The 27,066-nt window shown below is 35.9% G+C and overlaps 1 protein-coding gene across 3 annotated transcripts in view; it reads right to left on the bottom strand.

Annotated features, from left to right (window-relative positions):
* LOC101889674 (nephrin) overlaps positions 1-27,066 on the bottom strand; it is a 275,261-nt gene that overhangs the window by 30,388 nt on the left and 217,807 nt on the right. For all 3 annotated transcript variants that reach the window (XM_011298259.3, XM_020034642.2, XM_011298258.3), the window contains one exon: positions 22,353-22,464. In XM_011298259.3, the coding sequence (XP_011296561.1) occupies positions 22,353-22,464 (112 nt within the window). The remainder of the gene's footprint in view (positions 1-22,352; positions 22,465-27,066) is intronic.

Raw genomic sequence — 27,066 nt, 5'->3', positions numbered from 1 at the left:
ATTAAAAAAATTAAAAAAATTAAATTTTTAAATTAATAAAAGCTTAATTTTCATTGAAAATACAATAAATTGAGATTTTTGTCAGGATTTGAAGTTTTTAGAAAAATGTTGTTACATCCGCAAATGTTCTTTGAAACAATTGAAAGTCATATCGATCAGTCGCAAGAGAGGAAGGTAATACTACCCTTTTGCCATATTCGTATACATTAAAGTTAATATATTTTACATTTCTTGTATTTTAGACAGTATTAGACGTATCAAGGGAAACATTGTTTCGGCCAATTTTTTTTTTATCAATTAAAATCTTCTTTAAAATGCACCTAAAATAGTTCAAAAATTATTCACAAAATTTGAATAACACCCTCCTGAATACGTCATAAACTCAAAAAGGCCTTCAATGCAAGATACCAGTTTCCATTCTGGTAGACGTATCTTTAAGGGCATAGTAAAATAATAGCTTGTATTGAGATTTGCAGGAAAGGAAAGGAAAGGTCAAAAGTCTGGCGGGCCGACTATATGATACCCTAAACCAATATGCATATTTAGTAGAGCTCCGTTAAAAAATGTATTTGAAGTAGATCATACCACCTATCAACATTTATCTTTCGAGCAGTTATAGTTTGGTTTCAGAGAGAAATAATAACTCTGAATCGTTTTTTCTCTAAATTTGACGGAGACATTTTAATATTTTATACCAAATAACTTTGCTATTGAGTGCATGTTATCACTTCAAGAAGGATTATATTTTTACAATATATATCGGAGCAGAGTTTCACAAAATGGTAACGTACGTCCCGAGATTCACTCTATTTGGGTTGATATTAACCATTATTTGCACAATAAACCTAAAATCGGATTAGGGAGCTATATCCAAATCTTAGCCGATCTCGATAAAATTTGGCAAAGGTATTTCCGAGCTCTGTAAGATATTTGGTAAATATCATTGTTGTCGAATGCATATTACGAATGTGGGGGACTTACACACCAAATCGGATGAATCATATATATGGAAGCTATAGTTATATCTGAACCGATTTTCGCTAAATTTGGTGTACTTGTTTCTGCCTGTTCAACAAATATTTAGACATAAATAATCAAATTGCCGCATACTGAAAGAACAAACGTTGTCGGTAATTGGTAGTTGTACAAGTCCTTCTAACTACCCTGAAAAAATGTTATCACCAAAGTCAGTGAGTAGTCAAAGTCAACTATCCATTTGTTGGGAAGCATCCAAGGCCCTATGGGCTTGGCAACTGTTTATGAGGAAAAATAAAAAATTAAGTTATCCCTAGCCGTTTTTTGCCAATTGTGGCTGCTTACAAATAAGCCTACTAACTCATAATTTTTACATGTTTTTGTTTGACCACTTATAGTCTACACCTTCGGTTATGTAGTCGAGCGCGCACACTCTGCGCCTACTTTGGATATCTTACTTGATAATGTGGAAAATAAGTTTTCCGCACTGTAATTTTTTAACGATTGCCCCGTTAATACCAATCAGAGTAGAATAAGTGGCAAGAGTAATTGCCATTCAGATACTACTTTCCAAAATTTTCACTTTCCCCGATCAGTTCAAATGTTGGCCTCAATCACGAAATTTGTGTCGCTTACATATCTTTTTTAAGTCTTATCTTCATCGAAAAGGAATCTCCATTAAACAAAACATTATTCGCATAACCGATTACCCGTAAATACCTACATCTCCAGAAGAACCAATGAGTTTAAAGCTTTGGATGCAATTGCTGCTATTTGCTATCGAGAATTGAAAGTAAATGCATTAATTATATAACCACATTGTTTTTTCCTGCTTTAACGTTTTATTGCCAGCAGCGGCAGCAGACTACGGTAAGAATCATTTTAAAATGAAGCGCAAAATTTCACTTAGCTGTAGAAGGCGAAGGATAAAATGGCACAGAGACAGAATAAATAGACGCAAAAAAACGCGTAATTATTTTCTTTGGCTCAGAGGACGAGTTAATGAAATTTTAGTTTCGCTCCAGCAACGCCCTCAAAGAAGCGCCAGAATTCATTTGCCGTTGTTGGAGGACAACGAATTGAATGTCCCTGCAGCACAATAAACCTAAGCGATGGAATCACAGCATCGGCCACTCTGTGCATTCGAAGAATACCCAGGGACAGAATTTCTTGCAATACCTAATGACATTGTCGTCGTCGTAGTCGTTGTTCGCGTTGGTCGTGGACAACATCGCCTCCGTTGTTGTAGTTCTTGCCTTGCCCCCAGTCTCAGCGTTTTGTTGCCAAGCAATTGAATGAAATATAATTTGCAATGGCTGCAATTAAATGTTAACGTTTTTCAAATGAACACCGACCCCATTGAAACGGAACGGAAATCCGAGCCCAAAAGACGGCAACTCTAATCAAATAACCATTTGCCAGATTGGCAATATTATCCCTTCAAAGAGGAAATGCCACACACATAAATGATTTAAAATTTATATGAATTACACAATTGAATGCACCTCAATGGCGGCCATGGTCCGCCATGGAATATCTTGTGTATGCAGATAGTCCAGTGGCAGTGGACGGAATATGGCCACTCATCCACTTGTACATACATACACACTTACATAAATACATATTATTCATGCCATTATGATTTGGTCAAATGGCGTGTTGTAGAAATAAAAGAATATCCCAACTGTTATTGGCCCTTTTTTGCCATTTGGACAGAAATCTATTAACACAGATACAGGCCAACTTCGCAAACATGTTTCTTTTTTTTCGTGTGTGTGTGTGTGTGTTTGCAACAAATAACAATTTGTGTAAACTTTATGGTGGAATAATTGGTTGAAATTTAATTATAAATCGCGCATGGTTAATACATTTTCATAATTTTTAAAATATTTATTATCACACCATGGGGTGTAATCAAATTTGAAATTATAATTACCGAGTGTTGCTGTGGAAAAATATTCAATAATTTCTAAAGGTTATAATATCAAGTGAAATTAATGGCCAATAATTGGTTTTGCATTTTATTTGTGAAAATGCACCGGCACATTATGGTGGGCTTAGGTTTCAATTCCCTAAGTATTATTTTGATTTTTTAGTTAAGATGTTGAAGTTCTTTTGAATATCGTTTCAAATACAGGAATAATCCAGTGGTTCATGAAAGTGGGGCTAATAATAGAAGACACGTGTTTCGCCGATTTTGGAAGACTAGAGCGCAATCTAAATAGAGAGAACAATTACCCCTTCTTTCGGGTTTTTTTTTTTGGAAATTTTCGGATAAGGATTCTTGTTTCGGCTATATTACTGATAATAATACGAGGATCATTTTGGTCGAATATTCTAACTCCGACATGAATCACCAAGAGGTATTTTTGAGTCTATTTTCAAAATAACTAATTATTTTACACCTAAAATGAACAGATTCCAAAGAATCTTAAACCGATAATTTCTAAAAATGTTGAAGAGTGGTGAACTTGGCCCCTCTATTTAGGTTGCGAGGTTTATTTTTGAAACTCCAATAAAAGAGGCTTCTAGTTTAAGCCCTTCGTTCATAATCTCCTGGATTTTTCCTGTAGTTGTTTTTGTACCCTCCACATATATAGTACGAAAACATTTTAGGCGTCTGTCCTTTTTTTGAAATCGTATAGCCTCCATATCTACTGTCTATATTCGGTATTTTGACGATTTTAGTCACACTTTCTAAGGTTATTGTTTCATTGCTGGTATCAAGAGTTTATATTGGGGTCTACCTCCTGCGGCAGAACTTTGACTTTATGGATCCACTTTTTCCTATAGTACCCATTTCTAGCGGAATAACTTACAAATATGATATTTAGAGTTCATATTGGATTCAATGTCCTATACAGGGTGCGATGAAAAGACTGCAACCAACTTCAGACTGCTATCATTTATAAATGACAGCTCATTTTATTGTTTACAAGCGTACATTCCAGAAAAAAGTTATTCGTGATTGAATTCAGGCGTGATGGTCTGATTTCTTTTTATTAGGCTGGAAAACCACAATTGGCTATCGTTAGAGCACCCCAGCATTTAAATGTGAATAAATCTTTTGTGTCTCGTTCCACCGCTCGTTACCGTGATACTGGTAGCTTAGCCCGACGTCAAGGAAGTGGACATAAGAAAACAGCAACATCAGCAGAAATGCTTTGAAAAGTAAAGAAGCGACTTGATCGAATTTGGTGTTCTTCAATGAGAAAACATTCGTTGTCCAGCAGTTTGTAAACAAACAAAATGATCATGAGGTCAGCTGAAAATGTGCACCTTCGGTTGGCCACCAGAACTCAAGCGCCGGCCATGGTGATGGTGTGGGCCGCCATAACATCCGATGGTCGCTCTCCGCTCGTATTAATCGCATCAGAATAAATGTCAAATATCATCGCGAAAATATTCAGGAGGGTGTATTAAAGTCATGGGCACGCAAACATTTTGCCCGCAGACCTTGAACATTCCAACAGGACTCAGCACTATCGCACTCAGCATGCGCCACCCAAGTACGGTTACAAAATGTGGTTCCCTACTCCATTTCCAGCGCACAATGGCCAACAAAATCTTCGGATACCAATACGTTGGACTATTGTGTCTGGAGCATTTTGGAAAGCAAGGTTGGCACTATAAAATACCAAATTGTCGATCACCTCAAGCATGCGCTTCGCCAGGAAAGGGCCAAAATACCGCAGAGCAACATTCGGGCAGCATGTGACAGTTTCATTGGCCGTTTGAAGGCCATAATTCGTACCAAAGGTGACCAATTCGAACAAATCCAAACTTATTTTAAAATTTAATCCTATTTCCAAAATTTTTGTTTTCATTCAATAAAATGTAAAAAAAAGTAAAAATTATGGCGTTTGACTTTGTTTGCAGTTTTTTTATCTCACCCTGTATAACATCAGAGAACTACTTTGCCCGGAAACGGGAAAAAATCTGGTTCTCGAACACAACTATTGTAAACTTTTTATTGGAATCTCGTAATTTTTTTGATTACCTGATAATGATCCGTCATGGTCTAGTCTTCAATGTACAGTTCAGATATATAGAACAATTTTTTGCTAGTTGTTGTAATAAGTGATCAAAATGGACGAGTCTCTTTCGAATTATTAAAAACCAACTGGAATTTCTGAGAAAACCCGAAAAATTTATCATTTTGATGGTTCTCCGCATTTTTCCACCTTGGACTCCTCCAACAGATGCATTTATGTTTATGTGGCTATTTTAACAAAAATGCATGCATCCAACCATGCCATAAAACTAATTGCAGTAAATTTATGTTCACAATAACAAATACAATAAATAAAGTTTAGTTCACATATGCCAAACACATGCACAGTTGTCAAACTATTGTTGCATAAAATTTACAGATATTAGCTAATTTATGACTGGAGACATTTTTGTAAAATTTGTTTAGTTTAGTTTAGAGCAAACTGAAAACGTTTCGAACCTGCAACTAAATGACATTGCCATGCCGTGAGCAGTTGTGGTTTTTGTTTGCTTAAAAATTTGCTTAGCTAAGTGTTTTGGCTAATGGCTATTGCGACACGTAACATGGCTGTTGTTTTTTTCCTTTTTGTTTTGTTTTTTTTTTTTTTTGAAACTGCCGCATATGTAACGTTTATGTTATTGTTTAGGACCTTGGCAAAATATTTGCCAGCCAAAGGTAATGGAATATTTGAAACATTCAAACATATGGCCTGATTAAATTTTATGTTCATAAAAGTTACATATATTTGTTTTTATTGATAGAACTGTGAGCATACACACAGATGTACATATGTGACATTGAATGTACCATCAACATCGTCATCGAGACATGAGTAAGTGCAGTAAATTTTATCTTTAACTAGCTAGTCACAGTTAGCATGAGTGTATGCGATTGTTTTTTTTTTTTTTTTCTCTTTTCTAGTGTGCATGACCTCCAACTACTGGCGAAGTTAACTCTGTCGCTGCTTCTACTGCTCTGCCATTCGCAGCGATGACGATGGCGATGGCAGATACGGCGGAAACGGAAATGCTTCTTCAATGCCATTTCCTTCCTTCCTTTGTACAGAACTCATACTGGTTGTTGTTGCTGTTGTTCTTGTTCTTGTTTTTTTTTACATTCGCTCACTTACATTCCAATAAAAACCTACTCATAATTGTCGTCTTTGTTGTTGTTGCTTCGTTTATGTCTGTGAATTTAATGGTCGGGGCTCTTTTTTGCCAATACCCGTACAACCTTGTTAAGTAAGACCAGCCATAACGGCGATATTACCTATTACATGGCACGAAACGAATATTGTTGCCTACACTCAGTTTCGCAATTGGCCATAATTCGCCTGGGTGCTCCCATTTTTGCAAGGCTTCGGTGCGCTGACTTGACTTTTATTTCACCGGGCAATTCTTGGATATAGACGATGCTCGACTTTCTATAGATGTCTGGATTTTATTGTCCCTTATTGTTTGTCCATTTGCAATGGCGTTTTTATTTGAATGGCGCTTTTCGAGGAATCCACATAAAACTCATTTTTTGCACCTACTCTCGACATGGCCTTCTATTGCGGTGTGTTGTAATGACACTTTGTAAAGTGTTCCGCCCATTATTGAAAGTGTTGAAGGCACCACTGGTGGATTGATTTCAACAAGGCCTCTTCCAGTCATTACAATAGGGCCAAGGATACGCCAACATCAATTACGTCCTTTCTTTCGTTTGATATGCCAGTCGTAATGAAAACACTCGCTGATTTATAACTTTCAATGTGTGGTAGCGAACACAGAGATAGCTAGCTACCTAGCTGGGTAGCCGTAGAATCATCATGTTAAATAATTAAGCATGAAATACCTTCAACATTGATGAGTTTCGTGGCTTTTCTTCCTCTTTCTTACATGTGAACAAAGGAATCATGTCTCAGGACAATACTCCGCAACTGGGTTGTGAAACGTTAGATACATACAAACAGAACATGTTAACCACAAACGCAACATGTAGTCAACCCTGGGAAAGAACTGGGTAAGAGTGTGTGGGAAATGTGAAAACGGTTGCATGTTCGCCGAAACATACCTAGAAAGTATGCTAACAGCAGGTGCTTGTTAACCACAGCAACATTGCATAGACAGCGACAAATTGTTGTTACAAACAAATTAAATTCACCCCCTCCACCCTAATAAGTTGTCGTACATGAAAGCAGATACAGATAAAGGTAACACAGAAGTTGGCATGTTGGCTCCAACTGCCAACACTTTGCTAACCATCAAGGAGAGCACACAAATTCCAAATAAGTTAAGGAATTTGACTAGCTGAACTATGGCCTGGGTTCCCTTTCTTCAGGCATGGACACGTGGGAGCTAAAGATGAGCATCATATACGTATATACATTCTGCAACCTCAAGGGATTCTAGTATATATTTCTTTATGTTCAGTGGAAGTTCGCTATAAGCCCGTTAAAGAGACTTTAATGCTGAATGTAAAAAAAAAAAACGCGAAGGTCGCAACTAAACCCGTTATACGAAGCTCCAATCCCAATATTTCTGTTAATAAATGATAAATGTAAAAATGGACAATATCGGCCCTCACTTACGGGTAACTCCCGTACAAATGTTCAAAAATATATAAAACAATTAAAAAACATTAACTTTTAATACCCTCCACCTAAGGGTAAAGGAAACATTAGAGCCCATTGTGACCCACAAATATAAATTTTTGACATATTCGTAGGAAATGTTGCAAAAATCATCAAAATATCGAATATCGGGAGGTACCGCTATATGGGGCTATACAAAAACGTGAACCTATATATATAATGTATCGGCAACGGAGCGAGAACCCATTAGGATACACAAATACCAATTTTTAGGCAAATCCGTGAAAAAATGTGGCAAAAATCATCAAAATACCAAAAATCGGGAGGTACCGTTATATAGGGGCTATACCAAAGTGTGGACCCATGCATACAATATTTCGCCACACGAACAAGGACCCATTTTGGTCAACTAATACCAATTTTTAGACAAATCTGTGAAAAAATGTGACAAAAACCATCAAAATACCTAATAAAGGGAGGCACCATTATATGGGGGCTATACCAAATCGTGGACCTTTACTTACAATGTTTCGCCATGTGAACTAGAACCCATTATGACCCATAAATACCAATTTTCAGACAAATCCGTGAAAAAATGTGGCAAAAATCATCAAAATACCGAATATCGGGAAGTACCGTTATATGGTATACCAAAACGTGGACCGATATATCTCATTTTCAATACCAACCATCCTAGACACAATACAAATTGTTCTGCTAAATTTTGACGCTCTACGTCGAATAATGACAGACAGACGGACATCGTTAAATCGACTTAGAATTTTATGCTGATTATGAATATATATAATTTATGGGGTCTACGACGAATCTTTAGGTATGTTACAAACGGAATGACAAAGTTAATATACCCTCCCTTCCAAGGTGGAGGGTATAAAAATACGTATGATTGGGGACCGCTTACATATATATCGTAAAAGTCGAATCAAGTACCCACACTTGGTCCGTGGCAATGTTTATATCAGACTTAGGTCAGAAATGAACATTAAACATATTGACGCAAAATTTTGAATACCACACACTGTTTTTATACCCTACAACACTATGTGTTGGGGGTATTATAAGTTTGATTGGGCCAGAATTTATGTAACACCTCGAAATATTGGTTTCCCATATAGGAAAGTATATATGGATCTTCCTAGCTCGCCGAGCTGAGTCGATCTAGCTATGTATGTCCGTCCGTCCGTCTGTCCGTCTGTCCGTCTGTCCGTCTGTCCATGTTAATTTGTAATCACTCTACAGGTCGCAATTATGGCCCGATCTTCACGAAATTTAGAATGGAGGTGGGGATTGGGTCAGAATAGAACCCTATTTCTTTTGGAGATGATCGCCAAATGTCTAGGGGTTGAAATGGACCAAATACAGAAAAAATGTCGGATTTTGCAGTAGCTATACAGGTCGCAATTATAGACCAATCGACGCGGAATTTCGCACGTAGATAGAGTTTAGGGCGGGGAAGAAGCCTACCAATTTGGGTGGTCATCGGATAATATTTAGAGGGTAAAATAGACCATATCTTTTGTGTGGAAAAAATTCAAAATTTTTCATTAAACCGCGAATATTTGAAATCCCGGCGAAATCACAAAGCCATGACAAGGTTACTTCTGATCTTTACATTGATGTTAACATCCAACAAATCGAATATATAGCAAAATATGTGCGATATATATGTCTATCAAAGAAGATATGCTTGAAAGATCCCTTATATGTCGAGAACGGCTGAACTGATTTCGACAGTTTTCATTAATTCAGAATGGCCACTTGGCAGGAAAGAAAAAACGTCTAAAAAATCGCATAAAAATATCTCTCTAAAGATGAAAATATTGATTTTGTAAAATTTTCTCATATTTTTTCAATTTTGTCATATTTTTGGCATATTTTCATTTTGAATTAAACATTTGGTAATATTTCTACAGCTAACAAAACTAGGTAGTTAGGATATCAGGATATCATATACAGATCGCATTTATGGCCCGATCCTTACGAAATTTAGCATGGAGATAAGATGAGGGTCAGAATAGAAGCCTACTCTTTTTGGAGATGATCGTCATATATTTAGGGGTTGAAATGGACCAAAAAACTGCAAAATTGTCTGCAGGTCGTAATTATCGCCCGATCCTCACGCACATTTGAATGGGGGTTACCGAACATTACAAAAGCCAAGCAGTTTTGAATGGCCATCCAAAAATATTCAATGTGTGAAATAGTTTGCCAACTTTTATAGACAAAATACGAAAATGTCCATTCCAGTGACTTTTTGGAGAATTCACAAATACAGGAAAGACGCACTTCTGACTATTTCGTTAACGCTGATTTCGTTGAAGAATATAGTCAAATGTCTGTATCTCATATAGATGCGTTTCAGTCAAAAACCAATAATAAATGTTAATCTTTTGCCACTTCTGAGAGATTATAGGTCTTTGGGAAATATTGGTTCCAGATCTAGGAAGACCATTTACGTGCAAAATCTACCAATAAATTGGAAATGAGCAAATTAGTTTAAGTTGCTATTATTTGAAAATTAGAGAACGAAACCTGATGGTTTTCTTTTATTATTTGTCACAATATCTTGTGGAATTCTTTCGAATATCTCGCCTATATAAACTGTATCGTTTATTATAGTATTGTAGGGTATTCAACGGTCGGCCCCGCTCGACTGTAGCCTTTGCTTACTTGTTTTTTTTGTAAATACAACATTTTTTGTCGAAAAAAGATGACTTCGATTCTTGGGAATGAATGGAAATAACTGAAAGCTTCGGCGTATTTTTAGTTTAAGGTATGACTGTTTTCTGTTCGCCCTTTTAAGCATTATTAAAGAAATTTCTATCCACCAAGGGTTCATTTTAAGGTGAAGTGACGTGGACGTCGTCCTCACCAGATTTCAGGTATTTAATTATTTATTTAAAGAAGAAAAACAGTAAATATTCCACGAAAGATTCTAGTTCCATTTTAAAATATATGTGTAGCAAAAGCAAGATCGGCGATAAGAGTCCCATATAAGATTCGATCCATACTCGCTTAATTTGATGCTTTAACCGTCCCAAAAAAACAACTGACATGCTAAGAGGAAAAGGAAGATACATTTTCACCACTCATCCAGAGTTAGGGTAGCTTTTTGCACATTGAGACGCACATGCACATGTATGTCATTGTGTACGAGTAAACACTTACAAATGCGAGCGAGTAAGTGTGCAAACAATCATATCAATTGCATGCCTTAAGAAACTTTAATAAACAATTCTTTTGTTGTAGTTCTCGCTGGAGCTGTTGTTCCTATTTCTTTCTTCATTCTTTTATTTCGCTCATGTCATTTTCTATTTCCGCTTTGTTGTTGCTTGTAATAATGCCTTGTTCTCATTACCGTCTAGCATGCTGATATGCTATGCTGCTGACTGACTGACTGCCCGCCCGCCTGCCTCCCTGCCGTTCGTTGCTATTGTCCTGGTCGTCGTCTCTTTATTACAACACTTTCATTGTCGTGCGTATCTATACGCAGTTGAAGTGTTTCGGTGCAAATTTTCTTGCTAACAATTTGTTGTGCATGTGTGTGTGTGTGTGTGTGCGTACGCGTAAGTGTATTCGTGTAATTTTGTTAGCTTAAGGAAGTAGGTCGCTGCGGGAATGAGTGTGTATGTATGGATGGATGTATAAAATTTGAAAACTTTTGTTGTTTTCCTTTACTTTTGTAGCTTGTTGCTTTCATTTCGAGTTGAACGGTGTTCTTAGATAACTGCTACGAAGATATGGACGCGTGTATGTACACGTTCGTTCTGAATGTTTCTTCCTATGTGTGTGTGTGTGTGTGTGTGTGTGTGTTTGCATCTGCATATGGATACTGAGCAAAAAGTAAACTCTACATTACCATTCGTGTGTGTGTATTGTTTGTCATTTGTATTTGATACTTTATGTGTCTTAATTTATACTAAATTAATAACCTGCTTCAGGATAATTTCTTCTTATACCGACGATGCCTGCATTTCAACCTCTCGTAGCCGTGTGTTCTTTTGCCTTCACCGTAACCATTGTTGAAAAGTGTTTCGTTTTTATTCCCAATGACACTTTTACATGGCAAATTTATTGTATTTCTTCGAATAGAATTAATTTGTTTATGTCTGGCAGACGCAAGAGACGAGGCGATGCGATGCGCTGTGGTAGATACATTTCGAATGGATTTATAAGGTAGATATGTTTACAATATCAAATGAAGAGGCAGCCACATACGTATTTCTTGGTCCCATCATATATTATTCCGTTTAATGGATTAAATATAGTGAAGTTCGGAAAATTATTTCCCGAACAACCATCAATAACAATTACCGTGTCTATAAATAGTACATCTTTTGTTAAAACATTTTCTTATTATGCAAAAAACAGGATATTACGTTATTTGATACTTATGTCCTTGTGTAGATTTTTAGGAATTTTATTTCAATTAATGGTATAACCTCCCTAATGGAATGCTTGATAACGTTCTGTATTTCCGTTTGTATTTTTTCAATACAATAAATGAATAGGTATGCGATAATTTTTATTTTATCATTCCTTGCGAATCAACATAGAGAAAGGATAATAATTTACGTATTTTGACTTCACTAAATTTGGTGTCTCTTATTTTGTTGTAACCTCCTTATATGACATGAACCTATTGTAATAAAAATTTGAATACCTATTAATTTTAAAAAATTTATTTTCAGAAGTCACATATATAATCACAGATTTATGTACTCGTAGTAGAAGTAGTATAATTCCATCCAATTTGAAAGTACTAAATACTTTTGCTACATAGTTAGTTACAACTAGCAAAAATATTACTTTTCTGTGTAAAATGTACAAAAAATAAAAAAGTAGCCGTCAGGGCTCCTACACTGCACCACTATATCCGACTTATGTCATAATCTGATCCGATATTTTAAAATATTGTTAGGCCAAATATTTATTCAATGAGAACCCACATTTTTAAAAATTGCCTTGTTAAGGCGAAAATGAGTTTTGTTGACTACAACAGCGATGGGTATTTTGTCCACAACAGCTACATTGATTCCAATGCATACACCTGTTATTGAGCTACTGTAAGAACAAAGTTGGCTGCACTCAAAGTCCCGCGCCGCCGTCACGCACCTATCCAATCCAAATTGTAGCGAAATATCCAAATTATAGCCAATACCGTTAGAAATGAAGTCTTAACTTCGAAATACAAAATATTAAAAGGTACATCATTTGGGACCTTACCTCATGATGCGGTGAAGTTAATATTAGAAACTAAAACACTAAATGTAGTAAATTGTTCTAAAATCTTTAAAATATTTCGAATTTGAAGGTTCGGTAATGCGAGGGCTGTGCCAACAATCTTGGAAACTTTTTGACATAGAGAGATTGTACATCACAAATTACAGCTCATTTGTTTGGAGGTTATAGTTAAAACATTGTAGCCACTCGGTCGATATAGCCCATATTCAATATTAATCAGCCTTGATATAAATTATATTCCAATGTTGATCGAAAATACATACTTTATTCGGACTCGATTGGAAAACAAAACTAGGACTGTCTGATGCTAATAATTGAGTAGCATTCTTGTTTAAGGGTTATTTCTAATCTTGTACACATATTGAGAATATGTTGGTTGCTTTTTTAACCATTTCAATTGGAAATATCAAAATCCCGATTGAAACTATGCCAAAACACGTATAATGTCAAATTACAGCCAATTCCAGCAGGAATGGTGACTGAAAGTACCGAAAATCAGGAGGCATATAATAAAAAGCGGACTTCTGTAAGATCTTTCTCCTTGCCCCTGTAAGCTGGAATTACCAATACACCAATTACAGCTAATATTAAAAACTCTTTTTCCCTTTCTTCAATCGATAAACAGAGAGACATCCTTAAATTGTTCTGAACTTTTATTCTCATTAGGAATGTGTACTCTAAGGACCGCCGACTAATACTTCAAAGACATGCACAGGGAAATACAATTTTTCTTCACCCCATCTCATGTTGAAGTACATATCGACTTTTTAATATATTTTCTTTTTCTTTCTTCTCAGACATCATAATTAGACATCATCATAATTTCAAAATAATTTCATTTGCCAATAAAAATAATAATTATATGATTCTTTTCTTTTCTCATATATTTACGTTATTTTATTATTATATCGCACACACGCACAAACATACCGTTCAAATTACATGTACTCATGTACCGTACGTACAAATTGATATGAATATGAAGTTATGTCTAGTGAAATTATTTTGAATATATCAAAAATAACTTTTCCAGGAAACAATTTGTTCATTTCGTTGAGGCGAATGTGAAAGGAGCCGACAAGACGTAACAACAACGCAAAAAATAAATAAAATAAGAAAAAGGAAGTTATGTGAACGTTTTGTGCTCTTCTTTAAAATATGAAATGTTCATGTCAAACATTCCCATTTTCCATTGTTAGAGTATTTCTGTTTTTCTATGCCATTATGCAGGTTGCAGATATTTATCTAAAAAATAATATTAATCAGAGCACGCTTTGTGCATGCCCAATCCCCCATAGTTGTCGTAGATCTTGTAATAATTTACTTTGACCCCATTTACTACTCCTAATAGTTATGGCAAACCCATAACCCGGGCCGGAACAAACCCATTACAGGGATTCTATAAAAATGGAGTACGCCATAAAAAGCGCAGTAAAAAACAGCACCGAGCAGGAATAACAATGGGGACCACGTCACACTCACACATTTATCTACCAATGCAAGCAAGACAAAGGCAAACACAAGGAATCAACATCGTCGTACTGTTCGATTGTGGAAGAAGTGCACAAAAAAGCAATGTGACTCGTTGATGGTACAAAATAGAATTGTGATGAACCCTTCAAGTCGCATCCCCCACCTCCCCCATTCTCAAGGCAGCTCGTTTCTCCATTTGTAGAGCCCCTAATGGTGGTCTATATACGTGTGTGTGTGTGTTCTGTTTACATGGATGGCAAAGTGCGGAGCCGAACGGGAAATCCTGGAAAATGAATGTATTTTGTTATGGAAGATTTGGCCATGTTTGATATTTTCACTGCTCTGGATAGGTAGTTTCGTTGGCAGTGCTTTTAGGGAATAATATGCTTCTTCCTGAATTCTTGTGAATTCCTTTCTGTCTCCCCCTCCCCCTGCTTGAAGCCTAAGATGCCACTATTTGCTAACGAGAAGCACCTCAGGTTTTTGCAAGAAATATGTATTGTGTTCTTTATGTATTTTACGTTGAGAATATTGTTTGTATGAAAAATCGTGTCACAAGCCGCAGTTTTTTCTTAGATACAGAACCCTACTACTCTAAATAGGCACAGTGATAATAAACATTTCATTTCTAAATGTTGGTAGATACTTATCAAACTACACTTTGGTGTAGTGAACTACTCTGAGAAATCCAATGTTATTTTATGGGGCATATAAAATAATAATATCTTTACGAGGCGAATCAGACGAAAGGCTTCAGGTGAAATTATAGATTCGATTGCCTGTTGCTATTGTGGCGTTTAAGGGTTATTTGGTTTGGTTTTGAAGCCACATATTTTTTCAGGGTTATTATTATTGTGATGGAACTTTGCTATTCGGAGCAATAGAACAAAACCTTGGGGCGCAGCCAAAAGGTGCATTCTAGTATTCATCATATCTAGGTCAAACTGCAATCTACTTTACGAGGCCATTTCCAACTAGCGTTACATTCTTTAAGCAGCCCTCACAATCTTCATCTGGCCGATGTTAGGTCATATCGTTGTAACCACTCACAGGTTGTGTAGATATGTTCCTAGCGAGGCAAATGTCTGACGTCAGACACGTCTGAAGAAAGTCAGAAGTTTTGTCCGACGCATCGATCAGACTTTACAATTAATTTTAAAAATATTCCAGGATTTTCCTCCACTTCTTTTTTAGAAAATTTTCTGTAGGCAATGAAGATAAATGGAAAGAATTTTTCCATTTATCGGGCATTATCGGGCACACATTCCTCCATGAATTCGAAATATCCATATCTGGAAACTGTAGGATTTCCATATTCAATATATACGCAAGCCAAACATGCAATACAAGCTGCAGCTGGTGGTGTTCTTTCCGTTTCCCCTCATATCTCATACCATAATCTTTGAACAATTCCCTAACGGAAAAGGTAAACTTTTGAGCCCGAAATTTCATGTCATCGCTAATTTTGTGTCTTTTTATATGATGACAAATGTGACACTAAATTTTATCTTAGTCTACAATCTCCCATAAGTTTAAAACTCATATATATATATATATATATATATATATATATATATATATATATATATATATATATATATATATATATATATATATATATATATATATATATATATATATATATATATATATATATATATATATATATATATATTTATATATATATATATATATATATATATATATATATATATATCTACGAGTTCCCCACCCAAATCCAATCATTAATGAACTTGGATACAAATGGTTTCCCTGAAATTTAATTATTGATCGGTTCTGGCTCTACTATTCTCCTTGCAACTACCATTTTCAGTTGCTTGGAACCACTGTCTGTTATTAAATTGGATTGCTGTAGCATATTTCGAATCAAATACAGAGAATATAGTCTAAAGGACACACAAACACGCAGACACACACACAAATACATTGTCAGGCTGAAGGATGGAAATGTATATGAAGTGTGCTGGCTATGTTTCGTCTTCATAGTCGCCTGCTTCTTCTCCTTGTCACCATGTCTTTGAGCTTTATTTGTTGTGTTGTTGATATTCTCGTTATTTTGCTCTTGCCATTTTCTTCCTCCCTGCCCCCTTGTTTCGCTGCCTCTGCTGATTTTATAGTTGTTTTTGCACACAGAACATTAATGTAAAAAGTATCCTCCGGGTAATGGATGACAAGATGACAACTCCCGTCGAGTATTTAGAATATATCTGTTTCTGTGCTGTGTATGAGCGAGCACAGTCCATGTTCAAAGGAAATCAACAATATTCTGTTAACAAAAATTATCTCTTGTAATGGAAGAAAAGACAAACAAGTAACAAATATCAAGAACTATGTTGATGGACTTAGTGTTGATGTTGGTTCGACTTGTTCCATAATCGCCGAGTGAGGAGTAGTATCGGCATCGTCATAATCATCATCATCACCATAGGTAAAGCCCCTAAACAGCCATAACATGCCAAAACAAGAAAATGTCCAGAAATATCATGCAGGGTGCCCGGGAATGTTTATTGCATACACACTCACACATATGCATGTTTAACATGTGTTCGTGCTGGCAAGAATGAGAGCCGTTGTATTGTACTGACTGAGCGAACATTGCGTCCAAGACAAATGATAAACAACACAAACTGAGCCAATTTTGCCATGTTCTGAGCGAGCAAGAACCTTGCCAAAACTAAATGACCCGCATCTTACGGGTATCCATTTATGGAAAATAATAGGCAACTCTGGAGGCAGAGCCGTCCGTTCCGTCGTTCTTCTCATTGGGAGTGAACCTTCGTCGTTATCATTATCATCACTTTCATCATGCAAATGTTTGATTCGATTTAATGATGCTCAAATAGTTCGTCCTTCTCATTAAGCGAGTCAAAGGACCGGCAATATGAAATATCAAAAAGACAAAGAAGAGCCTTGAAGCCAAATTGAAAGAGAATCTTTTTCAATTTGTTGCCATTGGAGTCCTTTATCATTGGGGTATTAAAAAAAAAGGTGCACGAGAGTGTGTCAGTGCCAGTGTCGGTGTTTGTGTGTATGTATTTTGTGTTCCAGGCAGAGATATAAAACAAGGTGGAACTAACATGCAGACTGAACAACAATTTGTATCCGAACCATTTAAAATGGGTAATGCTAGACATTATTATGGATCAAAGAACAAAATGAAAAAATATAATGAAATAAAATAATTACGTTAAGGTTTATGAGTTTGACAATGGCAAGATTTTATGATTTTTGTGTGAAATATTTAATTCGCCAAATATATGTAGTTCTGCCCAAAGACACTGCAAGTTAGCAAATAATAGTATATTTCTTAAGTTTGTATTGTTGGGCTAGTTTATATGCTCTACAATACTACGTTGTGAGAGTATTATTAGTTTGACTAGGCCAAACGTTTAAATCGCCTCAAAATGTTGGTTCTACATGACACATGGAACACACATAGTTGAGTCGATCTAGCTATTTATGGTAATTTATAATTACTCAAGCCATTCTATTTGTATAAAACGGCCGATTTAAAAACTATGGTCTCTAGAAAACCGTTACATATTATCGGTGTCAGGTTGAAGAGCTTTTAACTTTCTGAAATATACAGGGTGAGATGAAAAAACTGCACCCAACTTCAGACTGTGGCTCGTGAGCTGAACTTATCGCAATATTCCATTCGGCAAATATTGAAAAATGACAAAATGAAAAATGACAAATGCAAGAACTTACACCGCAACGGAAAGAAAATAGACTCAAAAGAGCTAAAGAGTTGCTTCGCTTGGTCGAAAGTGGTAAACTGCCGAATTTGGTTTTCTCCGATAAGAAAACATTCGTTGTCCAAGCAGTTTGTAAACAAACAAAATGATCATGAGGTCACCTGAAAATGTGCACTTTCGGTTGGCCACCAGAACTCAAGCGCCGGTCATGGTGACGGTATGGGCCGCCTTAATCGTATTAATCGACCGTGGCATCAGAATAAATGCCGAATATTATCGCGAAAATATTGTAGAGGGTGTATCAAAGCCTTGGGCACGCAAATATTTTGGCCGCAGACCTTGGACATTCTAACAGGACTCAGCACCATTTCACATAGCACGCTCCACCCAAGATTGGTTTCAAAATAAGGTTCCTCACTTCATTTCCAGCGCACAATGGCCACAAAAATCTCCGGATACCAATCCGTTGGACTATTGTGCCTGGAAAGCAAAGTTGGCACCAAAAAATACCAAAGTGTCGACAACCTTAAGCAAGCGCTTCGCCGGGAATGGGTCAAAATACCGCAGAGCAACATTCGGGCAGCTTGTGACGTCTGAAGGCAATAATTCGTGCCAAAGGTGACCATTTCGAACAAATCTAAACTTATTCTAAAATTTGATATTATTTCCGACATTTTTTGCTTTCATTCAATAAAATTAAAAAAATAAAATGTAAATATTATGGCGTTTGACTTTGTTGCAGTCAAAAATTCAAATTTTCAGGAATATGCATTTATTATAGAAATAGTTTGGTAGTGTCAAGAATTACAAAATCAATTTAATAATATGCTAATAATGCTATTTTGGTATGCTTTGATGATCAAAAAGAACTTGTAATACATTTTTATTCTAATAGTCAAACGTCTGAAATTTTCGATTTTTCTTCGAAAACCTTAATAATTTTTAAAAGCCTATCGTTTTTAGGTGACCTCGATACATCCAAAATCATATCAATATTTTCACTTTTGATACAAAAATAATACCAATACATTTCTGAACATTTGGACGAAAAATAAAGCAAAGTCCTGGTATAATTCTCAACATTTTGCTAAATAATATACTCGTACAAGAGCAATAAAATCCAAATCATAGGTGTCTTCAATCGGCTTTTGACTGCTAACTACAATCTAATTGTTTGTAGTCATACTAAGCAAATATTAGGATCATATCGAAACCTCTTGGCTGGGGGTTTTGCTTCAACAACAACAACAATTCAGAATGGAAGCAGTAATTACAAACGTGTTGTATTATAATTTCAACGGAACACATTCAATAGTTTTGGAATATGTACCGTCAACTTACTGTCAGAAAATCTTCCTGCAATTCTTCATCAACTTCGTTAAAGACACCTGGGAGTATTGTAATTATGTACTCTTCGATGCAACAATTTAAATATTTTAGATGGATTAGAGCGGATCAAGTTTGAAGCATTCTTTTCACAAATTGGAACTGATATTACACACATAAATAATTCTTACTTCGAAGGCTCCGACGCTTATATCTGCCTACGATTGAGACATTCCATGTGTTAAAGTTTGCTGTCATCGTTGTAACGTTATCTGCGGCATGTGGCGATGTGCAATGCATCAGTAGATTACTACAGGTGAAATGAGAGTTTCTTGATGTGAGCCTTTCAACATCGATAGTAATCGCCAAAGGTGGGATGCCAAGGATCCACGACTCACAGCTAAAGGAATTACTTATACATGCGCATCCACTGGCTGTTCATTTAAATGAATTCCCATGCGGTTGGCGGTATCACTCGCAACAGTTTCATATGAAGGAGACATTTGGTTTCTTCCTAGTTGCATATACATGCACATACACACACAGAGATAGGTGTAGACGTGTGAGTGTGCTTACATGCGAACTGCAACATGTGTAGATGAAAGCGAATCCACCAATCGTCGTCCGTTGATGTGCGAATAGTTTGAAACAAATTGCAGCACGTCAAAGTGACAGTCAGTATTTCCCGAAGCTCGTTTGTTTATTCTATCGTCGTCAGATCTGTCCTGATGTTTCTGCTGGAAATTGCATTTACTCCCTGCTCTTTGATGGAGGCGAAGAGGCATGAGTGCGAATACATTTGCCACAATGCCACGCAATGTCTCTAACAAAATGCACTGTTCAAACAAGACGTGTGAGTATGTCTGTCGAACTGCTCCTTTGTCCGTCTGTCTACTTTTCGTTTGTTAGTTTGTTTTCCGCCAGTGTTTTAAACTTTGTTTTGTTGAGCTCTTGTCACGGCTTCATCATTTCCATTTTACATTTTACGCATAGAATTCCACCGGGATTTTGCCGACTGATACCGAAACCCACACCTTATTCGAAATTCAGGGGAAAGCATTCATCAGTGCACATCTCATTTAAAACGCGTTAAATTTGTTTATGCAAATTTCAGCTATTACCTTGAAGATGGGAGGGTTTAGTTCCCGTTTCAAAATAGGCAGCATTTTCGGCTGTTGTTGTTTTTGTTCTGATTCTCATTTTTGTTACGCTCTGCCTAAACAGACAACTATAAAATTACACGCCAGGGTGTCATTTACTTTTTGTTCATTAGCAACGCTGTCATTTGTCGAATTTAGTTTGTGATTTGTTTGAAGTGTTCATTATTTAAAGACTTGGAAACACGGAAAATAATTAAATTATGTTCATTTGATTTAAATTCCATTATAGATTCTTCCGTATTATTGGAATAATTAGATTGCAAGAAATACGTTAAAAGTATAGGAAAATGTTTAATGTTTTTGGGCAGATTTGTGCAAATTTTAAGCAATGAAAAATATGCTTAGAACTGCTGGTCTACAACAAATATTGTGAAGAAGTGTCGATTACTTTAAATTACATGTGGTAGGTGTAGCTAACGTGTATGTATTTCTGTGGGTTTGATTTAAATAAAACACCTAACAAACCATGTTTGTTGAACTAAAATAAGTTGTGGAGAAGATTGAGGTCTGACAAACATGGTTCAAATCGGGTTAGATATAGCATCCATCACCGTTTCCTTTTTAAAAACTACCAAACGAAACATCCCATATCAATTTTTAATAATAAACAAGTAAAAAATTTGTAAGTGCGAATTTTTAATACCCTCCACTAATCGGTACTAATTTGGTAAATTTTGAAAAAAAAAGAAAAAAATAAATAAAATTCGTTAATTCTCTTAAAGGATTAAAAATTTCGATTGTAGCCATTATATTACGGTCTATACGACGACGTGGACATGCATATGCAACTTTTGCCATAAGCCATTAAAATATTCAAATGCGAAACTTGAAAAAAATCAATTTTCTGTCATAGGCTATAGTATTCATTATGAACTTTAAATACCAAATTTGAAACAATTCCGGTGAATAATGTCACTAAAATTATCATATACCGAATATCTGGAGGTACCGTTATACGGGGGCTATACGAAGACGTAGACCTGCACAGACAATTTTCTGTCGTAGGCTGTAGTATATGTTATGAACTTCATATACCAAATTTGAAACCTTTCCGGTGAATAGTGTCGCTTAAATCACCAAAATATGGGGGCTAAGCCAAAACGTGTCCCATTTTTAATACCAAAAGTCCTGCAGACATAATACACATTTGAATAAAATGTTACTAACCTACTTCCTTTCGTTCGGGAACTAGAGTGATTTCCACAGACGAATAGACGGACAGGCCAACGGACATGGAAATTTATGCTGATTAAGAAAATATATACATTGTGGGGTCTAAAATGTATATTTCGAGGTGTTTCAAACGGAATGACAAACTTAATATACCCTCCATACTATGGTGGAGGGTAAAAAAACCCAATACATAACTCTGATTTGACGGTTTCCACGTTTTGGTAAAATAAAACATATTACCCCTTTTTTAATCTATTTGTCTATTGTTTATTATTTCCCCAATCATAATTTCCCACTTACAACCAGTTCCCGATTTGTTTTGTTGTTCAGCATTTACAATAAATAATTTGGGTCAACAAATTCCTGTCATAACTCTTTTTGTCGAAGACCCAGAACGACCTAAAAATTATAGTTCAACATATCAGAGTAACAGTTTGAATACAAACCGAGATTATTGTGTGCACATTCTTGGCCAGACTATCAGCATTATTGACGGCAGATACCAGCCAATCGATGGCATATCGACCAACATAAGTATTGAAGGAATTATTTCTTTCTTTCTGAGCCAAAGAAACAAACAAGGTATAAACTTTGCAAACTTTGCTTTGCTGCATATGACCACGAACAGATATCATCAGATATACACATATATAAATAAGTCATACATATGTATATTACATGTGTGTACTTACCAATGTTATTAGGATAGAGAGCTGGCATTGTGCCATCTTGCTGATAACGGGGCGGCGGCAGATCGGAATTGTCTACCAGATATGTTGAAGCTGCTTTTTTACGAGCCTCATCCTGTAAGAAAAAGCAAAAAAAAAGCAAAAAAAAAAAAAAAAATGAACCAGTCAAAATATTATTTTCAAATATTAGCTAGCAGAATTAAAGAGGCATGAAGTTGCCACAAAAGGTAGTTGAAAATTGCATAGTTTTTTTGAGTATAAATTTACATTGGAAGAACAAACTACATCCAAAGAATAGAATGTATGGAGAGAAAAAAATTAAAATTCTACAGATTTCTTTTCCTACGAACATGTATTCAATTGATACTCCGGAATTGAGGAAATTCAAATTCAAATTACTAATTAGGAACTAAAACATGAAAATATAAGTTTCCATCATTAATCACTGCGAATTGTATTTTCCTTTGGAAATGTCGTAAATTAAAATTTATAAAAATATGGCCCGGAATACATATCTTATTTTAATGAATTAGCGAAAGGTATACCAAGTTAAGTCGATTTATTTGATAATGTTATATACAAGGTGAGATTTAAAACCTCCAACCAACTTCAAACTGCTGTCATTTCTAAGCCACTAGTCCGACAGCTTTTAAAATTATTCCAGTGGCAGCTCATTATATTGTTTACAAGCGTACAAAAACATTTTGGTGAGAATTTCCCAGAAAAAAAGTTATTCGTGATGGAATTCAAACGTGACAGTGTGATTCCTTTATATTTCGCTGGAAAACCACAAGGGGCTATCGTTAGAGCACTCCAATATTTAAATGTAAATAAATCTTTTGTGAATCGTACCATCGCTCGTTACTGTGACACTGGTAGCGTAGCCCGACTTCAAGCAAGTGGACGGAAGAAAACAGCAACATCAGCAGAAATTGTTCGAAAATAAAGTGGCCGAAAAATGGCTCGTGAGCTGAACATATCGCAATATTCCATTCGGCAAATATTGAAAAATTACCTCGGGGTTAAACCATTGAAATTCCAAAAAGTGCAAGAACTTACACTGCAACAGAAAGAAGAAGAGTTGCTCCACTTAGCCGAAAGTGGTAAACTGCCGAATTTGGTTTTCTCCAAAGAGAAAACATTCGTTGTCCAGCAGTTTGCAAACAAACAAAATAATTGTGTTTACTTGCCAAAGAGGTCAGGTGAAAATGTGCACCTTCGGTTGGCCACCAGAACTCAAGCGCCGGGCATAGTGATGGTGTGGGCCGCCATAACAGCCGATGGTCGCTCTCCGCTCGTATTAATCGACCATCAGAATAAATGCCGAATGTTATCGCGAAATTATTCTGGAAGGTGTATTAAAGTCTTGGGCACGCAAACATTTTGCCCGCAGACCTTGGACATTCCAACAGGACTCAGCACTATCGCACTCCGAACGCTCCACCAAAGAATGGTTACAAAATGAGGTTCCCCGCTTCATTTCCAGCGCACAATGGCCACCAAAATCTCCGGATAGCAATCCGTTGGACCATTGTGTGTAGTATTTTGGAAAGTAAGGTTGGCACTAAAAAATACCAAAGTGTAGATTCCCTCAAGCAAGCGCTTCGCCGGGAATGGGCCAAAGAACCGCGGAGCAACATTCGGTCAGCGTGTGACGGTTTTATTGGCCGTTTGAAGACCATAATTGGTGCCAAAGGTGACAAATTCGAACAAATCTAAACATATTCTAAAATTTGATGCTATAAAAAAATTATGGCGTTTGACTTTTTTGCAGTTTTTTTTATCTCACCCTTTAAATTTATGGATTTATAACTGCAATTTTTTTTCACAAAGACTTAAAACCCAATGTAAACTACATTAAAATCCAAATTAAGTGACCCCTATTTTGTTAGTTCCTTCTTTCTATATATATTCTCTCCCCTTTTGGCAAGTTGTACTTATTGCTTTGCAATATCACTTTTTGTCGGCGCTCATAATGTTCATTTTGTTCAACAGCAACCGGAGAGAACACTTCATGCTTTCCATAAATATTAAAGCTGATGGAAAAGTATGCTTCATATTGTCCACTCGACTGTTCTCGGACAAACAGATGCAAACACTCATAAGCGCCTTAACGTAACTCGTCCTAAATATTGACTTTTCCTCTTCTTTTATCCTTCTGTCCCTCTGTCCTTCTTCGTTCGTCATTGATAAATCTTAATTATTTCTTGAATTGTTGTTGCTGTTGTTGTCGTTGTTATTATTGAAGTTATTTCAATGTATAGCTGTTGTCTTTTTTGTCCTTGTTGTTGTTGCTCCTCTTGTTTTTCTGTTTGTTTATGTGAAATGATTAATTATGAAATGTTGTTTGACCGTTCAGTAAGTTCATCTCGTCCAAATCCCCTCTCTGCTATTCCCTTTTGATGCTCGGTCGTTTTTTCTTTCAATTTTAATGAATTTTGTGTTTTGCCTCCTCGCTACATTTCTCTTACTCCAATATCGGAAAACTGTTATGCCAGTTTTTTTGCCGGTTTTCTTTGAAACCTCATTCACTGAATGGATGTTGATGATGTCTCTTTATTCCCACTTAATTTTCGAGCATATTTGCCTTGACGTTGTCATACTCTTCGTTTATTTTTTTATAGTTTCGTTCTTCTATCTCGGTTATTATTCATAATTATTTTCGTTCTAATATTTCTTATAAATGTATATGTGTGATAGTAGTCTAGAATTGATATTCTGCTCCACTTTTCGTCTTTTAAATTTAAATTGAAAACACTTCTGGAATAGTATTATAGTAGACAATGGAAGTTAGTGGTCAGAGGAATGGAAAATTGCAATAAATGGTTCGATTGTCCTATAGGAATGAATATAATATCGAACTTCTGTACTGGATCTTTGAATTTGCGTGGTAAATGTTTTTGATGTTCGGCTGCAGATGAACAATATCATTCAGAATTATTCCCTTAATTTATTTTATGATTATTTCATTTAGCGCTAATTAGTGTTATTAATTTGTTAAAGTCTAGACAAATTTTAATACCCTCAAATATCTACCTATTAACTGGTATTAATAAACAAATTGGCCTAATTGATATTGGATAAAATTCGATTGTCAGCGCCTAAAGCGGGTGAATTAAATTTCATACTTAGTTTTTATTTGCTTTAATTTAACGTTGACGATTTAGGAATAGAGGAAGGGGACCAAAATAAATGAAATTTGTTATGCAATACACGAATGATACAATAAAAATAGAAACATATATCATTTGTCATTGCTGCTGTACACAAAATTAACTTTCACCAGAATTTTGTTACGGCGGATGTTGTTAACCGATATCGCTCCGAATGATGTGGCCCCGAGTTTGATTCATCAAAAAATCTAATCCGGCGTTTAAGATTTATGCTCGAAGGCCAAGAGTAATAGGCAGTCACTAAGACAAGTGACAGATGACGATTCAACACAGTCTATACTCAATTACAAAACAATGACTTATGTTCGGAGGAAGATTTCGGTGGGACGGACATTTGGAGGAGAATCATTAAATTGATGTAATCAACTATGCAGTGGCAGCAGCATTCAGTCAACAGCTACTCATCAACATTTTAAAGATTCCGAACAGCAAAGGAAGCATGAGAAGCTAACGGATATAAGAAAATAAGAAAGATAGTGGTATTTCTGGCGGGCTGTCTGGCTGGAGGTAGTCAGCGTAACGAAATGGCAGACAAACAGTCAGACAAAGGAATCGTGCCCAACATGGAGACCAAAAAATTTTATGAGTTACGAATGTTGTTTTGATTTCGATGGTAAATTTAACGGAAACAAATTCAGATGAAATGACACGCCAGCAGCATTATCATCAACAACAACAACAAAAACAGCAGTAACATCCACTAAAACTCAAATAAATGAGCATTTCAACGTCTCCTTATAATTAATCACATGCCACCGCTTATCCAACATGATTTAGAACTAACAAATCGTTTGGAATTATTATAATAATTTATTATTTTAATCTTGAGTTGGAAGATTGTTGGTCTCGATGTGTGTGTATGTGTGTGTGTTTGTGTGTGTTATCGTTTCTTAAGTCTATCTGTGTATGTTCGAGATCTGAACAATATTCCGGCATTTAAATTGCAAACGTTGTTCTTATGTATGGTGTACGTGGAGCATATTTGTTGAAGAGCTAAGCAATCATCACTCAGTTATTTCTTCTTTAACATAGATAGCCGTCTTTGCTCAGGCATTTGCCAGCTATCGAAATGAAATATTAATGCAGTACTCTTGATGGTTTTCCATGGAAAATTCTCAAATCAATATTCATGCAAATATCGTATTGGCCATTGTGGTTTCTCATCTATAAGAGTTTTCTTTAAATTCGTGCAGGTTCGTCATTTTCGAGTATTTGGATGTTAGTTTTATTACTTGCTTTGAAACTACTCATTATTTCAGAAGTGTCTTTTGTGTTTTATTTTCATTTCTCAGGAAAAAACCAAAAAATCGATTCACATTTTTAATTTAATATCTTAATTTTAGACCATGATCTAACAACGGGAATATGCCAAAAAATTGATATTTCAAAACTCCACACACACTAATAAAATTATCTTTTTATGCCGGGAATATAAGCCCCCCCCCAAATTTTCGCCTAAGCGCCTGATTATTTTGAGAGTACTTTCCGTGATTGTGAAGACTTATGAGCCACAATTAATCTATGGTTATGCTGTGGTCTTATCA

Source organism: Musca domestica, unplaced genomic scaffold (assembly GCF_030504385.1).
Source record: "Musca domestica strain aabys unplaced genomic scaffold, Musca_domestica.polishedcontigs.V.1.1 31, whole genome shotgun sequence".
NCBI classification, from domain to species: Eukaryota; Metazoa; Arthropoda; class Insecta; order Diptera; family Muscidae; genus Musca; species Musca domestica.
The sequence above is the reverse complement of the archived record's forward strand: the minus strand, read 5'-3'. Positions and strand labels throughout refer to the sequence as shown.